The 14,209-nt window shown below is 49.2% G+C and overlaps 1 protein-coding gene across 2 annotated transcripts in view; it reads right to left on the bottom strand.

Annotated features, from left to right (window-relative positions):
- Positions 1-5,531: 5,531 nt before the first annotated feature.
- The window catches only part of USP19 (ubiquitin specific peptidase 19), a 42,312-nt gene continuing 33,634 nt past the window's right edge, over positions 5,532-14,209 (bottom strand). The window contains exons 23-25 of one of the 2 annotated variants that reach the window (XM_015422143.1): positions 13,484-13,647; positions 11,417-11,601; positions 5,532-6,609 (exon numbers count right to left, since the gene is read on the bottom strand). In XM_015422143.1, the coding sequence (XP_015277629.1) occupies positions 6,490-6,609; positions 11,417-11,601; positions 13,484-13,647 (469 nt within the window). In that variant the 3' untranslated portion in view covers positions 5,532-6,489. Of the gene's footprint in view, positions 6,610-8,124; positions 9,567-11,416; positions 11,602-13,483; positions 13,648-14,209 lie in introns of those variants that run through there. The other variant, XM_015422142.1, reaches the window with a different exon arrangement.

The raw sequence follows: 14,209 nt of genomic DNA, 5'->3' as shown, positions 1-14,209 counted from the left end.
CAGGGAGGGTTATCAGTATGGAGAGACAGGCCAGGGGAGTTACAATTACCACAAACTGAATAAACAGACACCAAATAGCTCTGTGTGAGTGAGGCATTAGTAAAGGGGGCTGAGCTACCCTGCCTGTGGATGTCTCTGGGAGTGAGAGCGAGGACCTGAGGTGTAAGATGGCCATGACTCTCTGTAGATTTTAAAAGAGACAAGAAGGGTGGTGTTACGTCTTGACCGATGTATAACCCGTAGCCTGAATAAGAGAGGTTGTAGAGGGTGGTAGGCACTCTGCGTGAGTGGAAAAGGGGTGTCACAGGGGGTTCCCTCCTTTTTGGCAGATATCTGCCTGCCATGCAGGAATATATGTCAGATGCAGTGCAAAAGGGACTCAAAGAAGCATTTATTCTGACTTTTGTCCAGCCCCGTAGCTAGGGACTTTTTGGTGAGGGGGCCTTGGAGGGGGGTTAGGGCTAATTAAACCGGGGGGCAGCTTCCCTCCCCCCCAGCAATGGCAGCCCTTCCCTGTGGAGCGTCTGGCTCCCTCCCTCCCTCCCAGAGGAGCCCCAGTGCCCCTTCCCACATCCACGCACCAGGGATAGCCTGATCCCCACCCTCGGCTCCCTCCCGGGACCAGGAGAGGTGAGGCTTGCTGTGGCTGGGCTGGCTACGAAAGGGCGGCATGTGGGTGCATTGGCACACAGGAGCACAGCCGGGCACGCCTGGCCAGGGGCAGATGACACGCCCACTTGTCTCCTTGCCTTGCCTGGTTGGGCTTAGCTGCTGCTGGCTGGCTGGGCGGCAAGCATCTCTCAGTCCAGGCTCACAGCCTCTGCTGCTGCTTGTACGACTCTCATCCTCCCACCGACAGGCAATCAGAGGGGAGGGGGAGCCAAGGCTCAGGGAGAGAGGCCCATAAAAACCACTAAGGGGCCGGACCCCGTGGGCCTCATGGTAGCTACGGGCCTGTCTTTGTCCTTAAACAGGATCTCCCACAAAACTAAAGCATCCTGGATCAATGTCTGCCTAACATTTTCTTAAGATTTCCTGATCAAGGAAGAAAAATATCACCTTAATCCCTAGTAGGGTATGCATCTATGTATAGACTGAAGGGAAGGGAGGAGGGGAATGTGCATGGTCTTCTCTACAGTCTATAACATAGAGTGAAAAGTCGAAAAGGAAAGACAATCTGTGACAGCTCTATATATTCTAAAACTCCAAAGATACAAGATAAACAGAGTGACCACAACGGCTGTTAATTGGTGATCAGGGAGACTACCTATATATGTTAAGCACTTTAATACCCAAAGTACCGTACCTAAGAAAAGTACTATGTTCAAGTGCTAATTAATATGATTGATGCTATTAATTCAGCATTTTTACTCTGGAATTTCTGAAATTCTTTTACCTAAATCTACCATCCAGTCCCTTAAATTCATGAAGCGGCAGTGTTAATGTTTATTTAAGTCTGCTGTATTTTCAGGGGGAGGGGCGCAAATCCAGGACACCAAAAGGAGCCAGGGCTGCATGCATTCTGCTACCCTGCCAAAGCTACACAAATGCCTTCCTGTATACATTTGAGCCTGGGTGGCTACTACTGCTGCTGCTAGTGTTACCAAGTTGAACCTGGATTTTCCCTGGAATTATAACTGATCTCCAAACTACAGACATGAGTTCCCCTGGAGGAAATGCAAGGGCAGAGGGCAGACTCTATGGCATAACAATCCCACTGAGCTCCCTCCGCTCTCCAAATTCCATCCTCTCCAAGAAACCCCACCCCAATCACCAGGAATTTTCCAGACTGGAGTTGGCCACCTTAATCTGGGCCATGGCATTTTCAGAGTCTTTGACAATGTCACACAGGTTCAAACTTCTGCCTGCAGTCACAAGATCTAGAACTGTGCATTTCATTAACGGGAAGCGCAGTTTCTCAAGATCCTAAATTATTTAGGCATCAGAGCTCCTTCAGACAGGGAGGTCTTTCTGGACACAAGAAAGGCGGATGCTTCCTGAGGGAAATGCATCCCTTGTAGCAGAAAAAGGCTACAGTTGCTCTCTCTGAGCCATTGCCAAAGAGCCAGTGAACTGATCAAGTACTAGAACTGGAATCTTTTGGGACTCCCACTGAGGCCTGAATTCACTTGAGTGTCCTTTGGCTAGTCACTCTCTTTCTCTCCAAATCGTACCTGTTGTGTCGTAGTCCCCCCATACTATGAGGTAGTTCATAATCATTAGACTAGGACTGTGGAGGATTTAAATCTCCACCATGGAGATTACTGGATTGCCATGGGCTAGTCGGTCTACCTCAGCCTCACCTACCTCACTGGATTGTTGTGAAGATAATATTGGGGGGGGGACTACATAACACCCCTTGGAGCTCCTTAGAAAATGAAATTTAAAAAGCACTACTGTTATATAAATAGAAATTTAGTCCACAGTGTTGTTCCAGAGATTTCTGTTATATATGAAGAATTTGGAGATTTTAAAGGGAAAGCACTAGCTGCCCGAGTATTATTATTGTTTCTCCACCCATGAGACAAAGCGTGGCTATTTCAACCCTTGCTTTTCTTGTCAGTCCCCTCCTCCCAAAACTCATGAGAATTAAGATCTGGAGCACATTCCCATGGACCACGAGCCCTGTTGCCATGGCACCCAGCGAGCAAACAATTCCATGCCACAGCGAAGTCTCTCCACAGCAGACAAGCAACCGTTTTCTCAGGGCCCCCTATTCTAACCTGGGGAGGGTTTAACGTCTCAGACCATTTGACTGAGGTAGGGGCCTCATCCTGCTGCCTTTGTCTGCCTGTAAAAAAGAGGCCAGGGATGCCTCTGGGCTTGTCCCCCCCCCCCCCGGAAATAGGCTGTCTTCATTGAGTCAGGGCAGGACAGCAAAGCTGAAGGGTTTCTCTTCCACACCCTGCTCGGCTGCCGGCCCCTTTGCCTGAGACCAGAGAATGTAGGAAATTAATCTGCAAGCTTCCCAGCTTCAGAGAACCCTCTTCTACATTGACTGGACTACCCTTGGGCGGGAATCGGGACAGAGGATTCCAGAAAGTTGCGAATTCAGGGTCAGATTAAATGTGATGGTAACTGCTTTGCATACTTAAACTCAGGCCTGACCAATAATATACAAAGCAGAGGGCAGAAGCTGTTTTTTAGATTAAAAGGGCATGGAGATGGGGCACTAATCCCATTCCTCATTTTGTCTACCCCACTGCCGTCTTTCCCCCACTCCCAAGTGCTTTTGCCCTCTCTCAAATGCCAGCACCAAGTGAACAAACTTTACAGGACTTCAGGCCAGAGATTGGGGGTGGAGGGTGGGAGAGCAGCAGAAGTACAAAAGGTTCAAGCCTGTCTCCCACTTGCTTACCGTTTGGTGTAAAAATCAGAGCTGCACCTGCTTTTAAACAAAACAGGCCTATGATCACTATCACTGGGTTGCCAACCGCTAGGTAGGGGCTGGAGCTCTCCCAAAATTACCAGACTCTATATACCGTCATTTAAAAACACATATTCCACTTCTCCTGGAGCAAATGGTTGCTCTGGAAGGTGGACTGCACAGCATTAAGTTTCCTCCCCTCCCTAGTCCCCCTCCAGTGCTCTAAACTCCAGGTATTTCTGAACCCAGAACTGGCAACTGGCAATATATCAGTGGTATATTGGCCCAGTGTTCACACAGGGTACCTGGCCAAGCCTGTCTGGCCACCTCCTTGCTCGGTATGAATTGAGCACACACCCTTAAATGGCACACTTTAGATGACTGATAATTGCGGTGGCTCAAGTGGTTAAGACGCTGAACTGCAGGCTGTGGAAGGTCAGTAGTTCAGCAGTTCGAGACCCGGGTGCCGCATGATGGAGTGAGCTCCCATCTCTAGTTCTAGCTCCTGCCAACCTAGCAGTTCGAAAGCAAGAAATTGCAAGTAGATAAATAGGGACCACTTCGGTGGGAAGGTAACAGCGTTCCGTGCACCTTGGCATTTAGTCATGCCAGCCACATGACCACGGAAACGTCTTCAGACAGCGCTGGCTCTTCGGCTTTGAAACGGAGATCACCGCAACCCTAGAGTCGGATTCGACCGGCTTTCGAGCAAGGGAACCTTTACCTTTTTTAATTGCTAACCTCATCAGGATATGATTCTGGCCCTTGGCTGCAGGGGCCCCTAACAGTCACTCTCACTTCCAATGGTCACCCCCTCTATTTCAGTGGCTCTTCCACACTACGAAGGAGACTACTTTGAAGAGTAACTGGCAGAAGGCCAATTTTTTCTCATAAGGGTCTCTCCAAAGCCTAACCGGTGCATATCCTAGTTAGCCCAGGAGATGATGCCAACTGTATCGCTCAACCCCCATGCCCATTTAAGTGGTAGGAAATCATTGAAAAACTCTTACTGAATTCACTCAAATGCAAGATGAGGTATTTCCCCAGGTATGCCCTAAAAAGGATTGCCTGAAATTTGTATACAAGTTACAGGTATGTCCTGTAATAAACAACTTTTTGTATATAAAATTTTTTTGGGGGGATCATCTTTTTGAGTAAATACAGTAATTTCTTTGCCAAACCTTTACAGCCTTTGAGTATCTTATTTTACAACCAGTACAAGAGTGACCACTGTTATCTGCGCCATCCCTGATTTGTTCTGTCTGAATCAAGTTTGTTTTGTCAAGTAGAAACTTCTGCTCACCGTGTCCATTTCCTCCCACCTATGAAGATAAGGCGGTCATTTCCCACAAACACTTCATGGTGCTGAAATCTCAACAGTTACCACACAGAAGAAAATGCTAGTTTTCAAATAACTTCTCTGACTTAGCAACTATTAGGTTTTTTCACACGGTAGAGGCATTATATGCTATCATCTCAGTATGAAAAAAATAAGACTTCAGCAACATTTGGATTCATGGACAAAGCTTTGCACAATTGAGTCTCTGTTAGGTATACGTAATGAAAGTTTTCCACTGACTGAGAAATCAGCAAGCACCATAACAGAATGCCTGTAAGACTGTATGTGGCACATCTTGAGATTTCCTGGTAGGGTAATTCATGTAGAGATTCGTGTATTTTAAGTAATGGGCATAAATTTAGTACACGCCAGCAAATGGCACACACAAGGCAGTGAAAAAGGAGGGCATACTTTTGGAAGCTTATTTAGGAGCTTTTTCCTATCGATAGAAATGAGGGTAGCACAGCGATAATGTTTATATAGAAATCTTCAACTGCGCCAACCCATAGTCACCTTTCTTCTCAGTGCCCAGAATGTACTGCCAAGGAGGCACCACGGAATAAAGTTTCCAATTCAAGCAGGAAATTTGGGTTGGATCCAGTGAGCATGTCTGGCCCATGTCACCCAATGCCCCTTTCCTTACCACAGCCCCCATCCCCCATGACTATTGCCCATGCATACATATCGCTTTTGGGTGGTCACGGGGACCCAACCTGCCGTTTGCACCAACCTTTTATTCCCGACGGCACTGCCTATGCTGGAAGTCCCTGCCAAGGTGGCACTCCAGCAGACAGAACAGCACACAAAACACATGAACAAGCAGCATCGAGTAGAATTTAATGACTCAGAACCCAAGACAAACACTGACTTTATACAAAGAGAGAGCAAGACTGAGACTTCCTGGGAATGGGCCCAGGGCAGCCTCGTTTGGTTACAGCAATTCCGAGGGCGGGTAATGGAGGCCGGGGAGCCAACGTTTAAATAGAGATGGCAACGGCTTCCCAATCCCAGGGAAGTCACACAAGGGGCCAAGAAACTCCGAAACGCTTGAGGAGAGCAGCCAAGGAGGGGGGCAAGCCACAGTCCTGTGCCTTCTGTGCAGAACGAGAGGAGGTGACAGCAGGGGCCGAGTCTCCAGCCCCCCCCCTTTCCCCGCCAGTCTAAGCAATGCTGGTGAAGGGGCAAAAAAGATCACGGACACAGCAATGAGTACACGTCCTGCCCATTTTGCAGCCAAGATGTCATCCTGACCTTGGGCTACCAAGAAGGGGCACGGGTGGGACAGGCGAAGAGGGACTGTGGAAGATGGTGAAGCAGGTACCCATGGTATGGCAAACTGGGAGGAGGCCCCTTAGGGGCAGATGCCAGTGACCCCGCCCCCTCCCAAGTGGGACAGGCTGAGTGTGTGAGAGAACGCAGAGCTTGTCGGGGCTCTCCTGCCTCAGTACTAGGAGACTTAGCTGGAACCTTGGCGGGAGGTGGGGTGCAGGAGCTTCAGGGGACTGCACTAGAGGCTCAATGGGGGTGGTGGCCTTCCTCTGCATACTGGCACAGAGCAGCCTCTTAGCAGGGGACACCAACAAAAAATAATAAACCTTTTCAAAATTGCAGGGGAGGAGGAAGGGGTGGAGCAGAAAGTGCTTGTGTGCTCAAGAAAATGTCACAGCAGCTCCTCCTCCTTCCCACTGCAGGGGTATGTTGGGGAGGGGGGGTTTAAAAGAGAGGGGAGCCACAAAAAACAAAGCCTTATATACACCCTCCCCCCCTCCAGGACAGGACGCCTTTAGTCGACTTCCTCCATGTTGCTGTAGGATGGAGTGGGGTGTTCTGTCACCTCCTCTGGTGCCAGCAGGGGACCAACTTCAGGGGCCAGACTGGTTCCAAAGGATGGCGAGCTAATTCCCTGCAAACAGAACAGAGCGTCAGATAGTAAGCAGGAGAAGGAAGAGGCATACAACCACGCACAAACCCCTCTGTCTCCAGCCTGGGGAAGAGGTTTTATCTCCTTGCTTTTGAACATCTAAGATATTTTACACCCTGAGATTTTAAGAGGCAGAACCAGATTTTGAAAAGCTAAAATTATTTCTATATTAGCAGACTGGTGTATTTGCAGACTGGCCTTCTTCCTATTCTATCCTCCCAGTTTGGTGGAACAGAGCCTTCTTCCACCTTAAAGCTATTCTATCCTCCCAGTTTGGTGGAACAGCTATAGTGTTTGATAGGCATGCAATCAAATATTCATGCTGTCTTTAGAAGTCTTTTCACATACCAGTTCTTTATTTTTTCTTTTTTTTGAACTCTAGGTGTTTAAAGTTATACATTGCCTACTAAGGTAGTGTTGCTTTAGGGTCACATATCTGCATTTTTATACCGCTTAATGGAAGGTTATACATAAATAAATATATATTCTCATAACCACTCTGCTAATGTATGTTTTATTCTGCTGGTCCATAATAAATTATTCAACGATTGCTGTACAAATGCCCTGCCTTTTATAGTGAAGAGTGAGACTGAATTGTCCTGAATTGTCATCTGTCAATCTCAGTCTGCACTAAAAATAAGTATCCTTTGTTAAGGTAACCTAGCGTCAAATTAATTCTTGTAGCCTTTAGTTTCTCCAAATTTGTTTTCACTTGCTGTATTTGGCTACTGCTGCTTGCAGCTACTGGGGGCTGTACAAGTACTGAAACCCCGCCCACTGAAAACTCTCCCAAATCCCTCCTCGAAAATTTCACCAGACATCAGCCATAAGCTTCTAAATTCTTTGGGCTACCATAAGGCACAGAACCTGACGTTTATTTTACATGAACCCCAAAGACTGCTGGACCCCAAAGACTGCTATTAGCACATCGTGCACTTGCGCAGAATTACAAATGCACTGAGCTCTGTCCCACTCCTTCCAGTTCTGGACATCTTTCCCTCTACAGTGTGGCCCTTCTTCTTTGGCAAATGTCTTGCTGCAATCTACTGAACACTCAGTTCCCAACAGCCAATCGATCCCTTGGTCTCCCAACTAAACCAGTAGTGGAAACAAGCTACGGCTGGAGAGGCTAGGGAGCCAGTGGCGAGGCATATACTAGAAGGATGGGAGCGTGTGGAGGCTGGACAGAATCCTTCTGACAATTTTACACAGCAGGAGCTTAATGGACAGACCGACAGATGAGGAAAGAAAGGAGTCCAACCATCTCTTTGGAACAGCTTAGGTTTTATTAAATATAATAAATAAATACAGTGAAAGCTTTTTTCACGCAATGCTTTTCCGCCCACCAAGCGAGGCAGAGGCTCTTTCCTTTGTGGCGTGGGAAATGATCCACGCCATACCAACATATGGATCAGGCTGTGCTCTTGGACACAGGTGATACTGCCTGGGGCACAGCAGCATATGTGTACCAGTTAACCTTACCCCAGGGCCCTAGCAGACAGAAAAAGCCTCTTGAAAGTGCTGGGATTTTTTTTTTTTTTAAAAAGAGCTTCCATTAGATTCCTAGAATACATATGAATAATAGGAACTCTCGATCATATGTGAAACAAAAGGAGGGTGTTGCAAAGGATCACTTCCCCTGAAGAATAAATTTTCAAAACAACTCTTACTTATCTGGCCTCAGCCAAGGCATACATTAGGAAAGCTTAAGGATTTAATCTGTGGTCTAGAGGCACACGAGGGATGCTGCATTACGTATGAGGAACCACGGCCTGTGGGGCTAGATTAAGAAATGCAAACTCAATGACACCTTCTTCCACTGCTGCACGTGTGCAGAGAGGCACACGCGTATGCATTCCCAGAGACAGGTACAGGAGACAACGTATAAAATCAAAGTTGCGTCGTCTGTCCCACTGCAGATAGCCCACTGCTACAAACTGCTTAGCACAGTGCAGGCCTGGCTTGAGGGACAAGGATGAGAAGCTCCCGTTTACACTCTGAATTCCAGTCTAGCATCAAACCTAGACAAAAGACACCTGAGCTGGGAGGGGTGTGCGTATGAGATCGATCAGGCTGCAGGCCAACCGGACACCATGAAAAAGGGACCTAACCCAATCCACCAGCGCCTGGAAGAGTCAGCAGTGCCTACTCCTCTAATACCCCCCCGGGAAGCTGACACCCATTCAAAATGACAGGCCAGATATCTTTCTCCCTCCTGCTCCAAGAATGGGGATAATGCCAAACTGGGAAAGCTGGTACAGCCTTTAAACACCAGGCACCAGTGAGGGGACGGAGTGACCCAAGGCAGAGAGAGCGGCCTAGACAAACATATTCCGTCCAGTTACAGGGACAGAGGCAGATCTGCAGCTCCTGCCAGAACACACACATATTTGCCAGCACTTGTTGCACAGGGGCCAAAGTCTACAACAGCCACCTACGAGAGAAGTCAGTCCAGCTGAGATTTCCCAGGCAACGAGCCACAAGGACTCTTCCCAGATTACAAATTCATGTAGTCGGCCAAGTGGGATGTAGAGTGGGCCCGGGACTGGGCATCTTCTCCACGAGGAGCTACTGGCACAAGGGCTTCTTCTTGCAACCTACCTGGCAAGGAGCTTCCCAGCCCCTCACCACAAAGATGTAAAAAGGAGGAGAGCCCAGTCGGAAGGAAGCTGGCTGGCTGGCTGCCCCCTCCCCTCCTTGTGACTTGCTGCTGTCGGCTGCTATCTCCAGCGCGTTTGATAGATGAGCGGGTAGAAGACATTCAAGAAGAGTGCCACAATGGCTGCCATGGTTCCCAGGACAAAATATCGGACGTGGCCTTCTCCGGGGCACTCCGAGGCGAGGTGCTTCGTTCTTCGGCTGCAAGGCCCCCAGGGGTTCCTCATAAGCCTCCTGGCAGCTTCCTCTTCGGCCTCCAGTTCCTGCCAGAGCAGAGAAGCCTGCGATGTGGAAACCTGCGTCAGCACTTGGGGAGAAACACAGTGGCAACACATCCAAATCACCCACGCTCTGCCCCTTATCCTTCCCCACACCCCTTCACTGCCGCTGTCCCTGCGCCATGGGCTCCTCCCCTCCCACCCCACAGCTCCAGCAGCAGCCCCAGGGCAATCCTCAGGGGCCTCCTAGGGACAAGCAAGCCATGAGATGACGGACGGCAAAGCCCCTGCTTGCAGAATGAGGCATCCATGCTGACTTGGGGTTGGCGATGGGGGACGTTTTCCCTTCCTGGGATTCGAGAACCAGTGCCAGCTTAGTCCTTCCAACAGACCCCGGGCACCGAGTGCTCATGGCCCACGCTTCCTTGGAATGCACGGAAATTATTCAGCAGACCAACCAGTCACAACAGGTGAGAGAACACGGAGGATCATTCACAAACAGCCAATCACAGCTGAACTTTTCCCGGTGAAAACACGAGGATCTTATGATGACCGCCAGTCACATCCGAAGTGTTTGCAGGTGGATCACATGAGGATCTTTCATCAAAAGACAACAGCCAACCAACAGCTCAGCTTTTGGCCAGTGGAAAGCCACGAGGAACATTCAAGAAATGACAAGCCAATCACAGCTCACTCTTTTCTTTTCAATTAAAACAGGTGCAAAAGGAAGAATTAGTCACGGGGGAATCAGTCAGACCAGCTCTTCCATGTACAGGTACCTCATTCAGACCAGTCAGCCAATCACAGAGATTATTCTTCCTAAATGGGGTTTGTAGAGGCAGGCAGAATCCATAGTCATCTCCCCTACTCCATCCCCCTGGGACTTGCAGATAAGAGGGCTTGCTGCTTCCCGTGCTCCCAAAGGTCAGAGAAGGTGACGCTGAAGCTGGCGTGAAGTGCCAGTCTCGCCACAGGAGACTGGCTGCCAGTGTCCACAGGCACGAAGGGAATCTTGGCGTAAGCGTGTAGGCCTCTCTTTGGCAGCTTCTCTAAAAACATACGTAGGTGGAGCCTGCTCCTTCCCCCCAAGGGTAACAGGTTCTCAACTACTCGGGACACAGCAGGCATCCAGGCCTACAAAGACCCTTGGCCAGATGCCAGGCATTAAAAAAGGCCAGAATGCCCAGCTCCAGTGAACAGGAGGAGACATGAGAACAACGCAGCCTTGCTTGGCATGGCCTTGGAGATGGCACAGTTTGACCTTCTGGGCCCAGAAAGCCATTTACTGCATGTGGGTAGCAGAAGGATAGTGCCAGTAGACCCCCACCATGCTCACATCCGAGAGAGGCTCTTTGTTCGGGACTGTGCCGGGGTTGTTGACAGTGGATGTGTGTGAGCATGTAACCACGGGCATGCTGAGTGCCCCATCTCCAACATCTTGATGTGCAGGAGGAGGAGGAGGAGGAGGAGGAAGGTGTCTAAAATAGCAGCAGCACTGAATGCACAGTAGACCAGCCCCACAGCTGCTTGGGGAACCCCCTGTCCCCCATGTTTGTCATCTCTCTGCATGCCAAAGCTCATTTTTGTACAGGATTTGGTACTGCCACTCAAGGCTTTGCAACTGGCAGCACCCTTCTGTTCCAAGCCCATCCTACCCTCTTCCACTCTTACAAGCCACAGTAGTCCTCCCGCTCCAGAGAAAAGATCTCTTCCAGAAAGCCTCGAGTGCCTCTTTCTCTCCCCATACCCCACAGCAGCCAAAGCCCATCGCCGCTAGTCAGAGCTGTAAGCCAGAGACAGCAGCCCACCTTCATCAGTAGCATTAATACTCCCAACTAATGGGACACATCAAGGCGAACACTGACCTTAAAAGAACAACAACAACTAATACTCCCCCCCAGCTGAGCTCTCACCTGACTGGCTGCTGCCTCAGCAGACGCAGCCAATTCCGCCCGAGGATCTGCAGGGTGAGGTGGCCCTCGGGGAGGTCTCTCTACAGGAGAGTTCCGCCGGCGGTAGAAAAGCACGTAGGCATATCGGGTCACCACTTGGCTTTCATCCACCGTAGTGACTGTGCTGTCGTCGAAGAGCCGCCAACCTGTGTCCGGGATGGGGGGAGAGGATGGGACAGAAAATGAGCACAGAATCCTCCAGCGTGCATGCATCTCTCCAGCGCAAACTCAGAGGGAAAGCCTGCCTGTCCAGTTACCAATCCCTCCTTGATATCATACAAGGACAGCTCAATCTCCTGGCTGTACCCCACAGGCATCCATAGTAAATTAACTATATCGTTCTTAGCAGGCCCACCAAGTTCAGGAAAGGTGTTGCCTACTACCGCCTCAGCCTGCCAACACATGTTTTCACAGGTGTCATCTGCAGGGGCAACAGACTTCATGAACCAATCTGGGATGCGTAAGGCTGCTAGAAAGACACCCCCAACCTCTCACTTTCACACTCCTCTTTAAGACAGGTTCCCTATGTTATTGTTAAGATGAAACCCAGAAAGCGGGATTTCCTCATCGCTCAAAGCTGTGTTTTCTCACCAGTATAGCTGGGAGTTCAGATGCTACAATCTGAAACATCAAAAGGAACAAGCAAGTTGGCTCATGTTGAAATTGCTGATGGGGGGGGGGAGACGACAGGAGAGGAAAGAAGGACTCTCAACCCCTTCCACTTAAGATGTATTTAATGAATGGCATAGCTGTGTCTTGACTGGAGAAATTCAAAAGGTTACCTTCCAATTCACCCAATTCCATTGCACTGGCTGAGACAAACCAAGGAATGATGAGGGGAGCTTGACTGGGACAAGTTAAGGAGGAGAGGGCGTTCGGGACACTGCAGCCCTACTGTGAGAACAGTGAGCCTTTCCAAGCACACTCCCCGTATCTCCACAAACTAAAAGTTGCCAGAACTGATCCTAGGTGAAAATGGAACTAAACAACCAGCAACCCGATTCTGGTACAGATCCCTCCTTTTGCAGAGTATCAGAAAAGGAAAAGAGGCCCTGCATATACAGCTTGTCAAGTTATCATTAGTGGTCTGCTCCTCCAAAGAATTCTAACACATTCCCAAAAATCAAAGGTGATTAAATAGACAAATTGTTTTTATCTTGTTGGAGACTGCTCTGAGCCCTGCCCGCAGGGAAGAGGAGGAGGGGATTGGATTTATACCCCGCCCTTCACCTGGGAGTCTCAGAGCGGCTTACAAACTCCTCTCCCTTCCCCTCCCCACAACAGACACCTTGTGAGGTAGGCGGGGCTGAGAGAGCTTTGAGAGAACTGTCCTTGAGAGAACAGCTCTGACAGGACTATGGGTTGCCCAAGGTCATCCAGCCAGGTGCAAGTGGAGGAGTGGGGAATCAAACTCGGTTCTCCCAGATTAGAGTCCACGCACTTAACCACTACACCAAACTGGCTCTAGGTCTAAATAAATAATGTCTCAACACAGAAAGTCCCTGTACTGACATTATATCAGAGAATGATAAACCATTTTTGACAGATGATCTTCTAACTCCTACTACTTTTGAGGACTACTGCTTTCGGCTGTCGCGGAGAAGGGTCACTGGTGCACCAATACTATCTATGATAAAGGCTGGTGGGAGCCATTGTTTTCTCAAACAGGGAGAAGGGGGCTAAACTGCACTGCAAAGCAAAGCTTTTCTGCTCTGAGAGCATACTGCCATGTGAAGAAAGCCCTTCTCTCCCTTGCACCAGCCCTGAATAAACCAGGAAGACCTCCCCCTCCCAGCCCTTCTCCCTAGAAGATCCCTGATGGATCAAGATCAGTGGCTCATCTAGTCCAGCATCCCATCTCCCACTGCAGCCAACCAGATAAAAAGGCTTTCCAGCTGTCACTGTTGCCATACAGCTATGATGGCATTCTAGCTGAGTCTTCACTCACTGTCTGCCTAGCCTGACTGGCATGTGGCTTAGCCTGCCGAGGGCCACTGCACCAGCCACTGACTTCTCCCCCTAACTCACCCACATCACTGCGTTGGCTGTTCTTGTCACTGGGCAGCCGGGCGTAAGCTGTGTAGTGTCCACCAATCATGCCTCCGTAGTGATTGATAACCGCATATAGGTCATACATGGGCAGCTGCTGCTCGTCCTTCTGGCCAATGCAGAACTTGCTCAGGTCCAAGCTCCTGAGGATACAGATTGCGCAGGTGAGGAGGGCTCCCTAGCTTGAGACAGACAAACGCAGTCCCTGGTTGTTATCCCGTTCTCAGATTCTGCCCAGATTGTCATTTGATTATTCATCAGCACAGCGATCCTCCATGCTTGTTTAGTTAGATCTGGATCTTATCCTACCATGAGATGTCGGGACACTATTATCGGAAATGAAGCAACCCAGAGGAGACCTCGTGGTACAAATACATGAAATGGATCTCATCTGATACATCTTGGCTACTGAACTGTCAGTCTGGCCATAACTCAAACACGAACCCGTGTTTTTGCTGACTTACTGCTTTAATTGTGAGGCAAGTTCTGGAGAGACAGAACTTTCTCTAAATAAACTGGCTATAATTTGATTGATTCAGCCATGCTCAGATATGGGCAAGGCTCGAAGTGCCCAAGAGGACAGGTGAGACTACAAAAGACTCCTGTGATAGTTTGCTGTAAGACACGCGAATCAGTTCCATGATCCCCAAAAGGGTAGAGAGGAACATAAGGAGATGCTCATCAAACGTGAATGCAGGAATTTCC

This window comes from Gekko japonicus, unplaced genomic scaffold, assembly GCF_001447785.1.
Source record: "Gekko japonicus isolate JY-2015 unplaced genomic scaffold, Gekko_japonicus_V1.1 scaffold292, whole genome shotgun sequence".
In the NCBI taxonomy this organism is placed as follows: domain Eukaryota; kingdom Metazoa; phylum Chordata; class Lepidosauria; order Squamata; family Gekkonidae; genus Gekko; species Gekko japonicus.
Note: the sequence above shows the minus strand (reverse complement) of the source record. Positions and strands in the feature narration are given on the sequence as shown.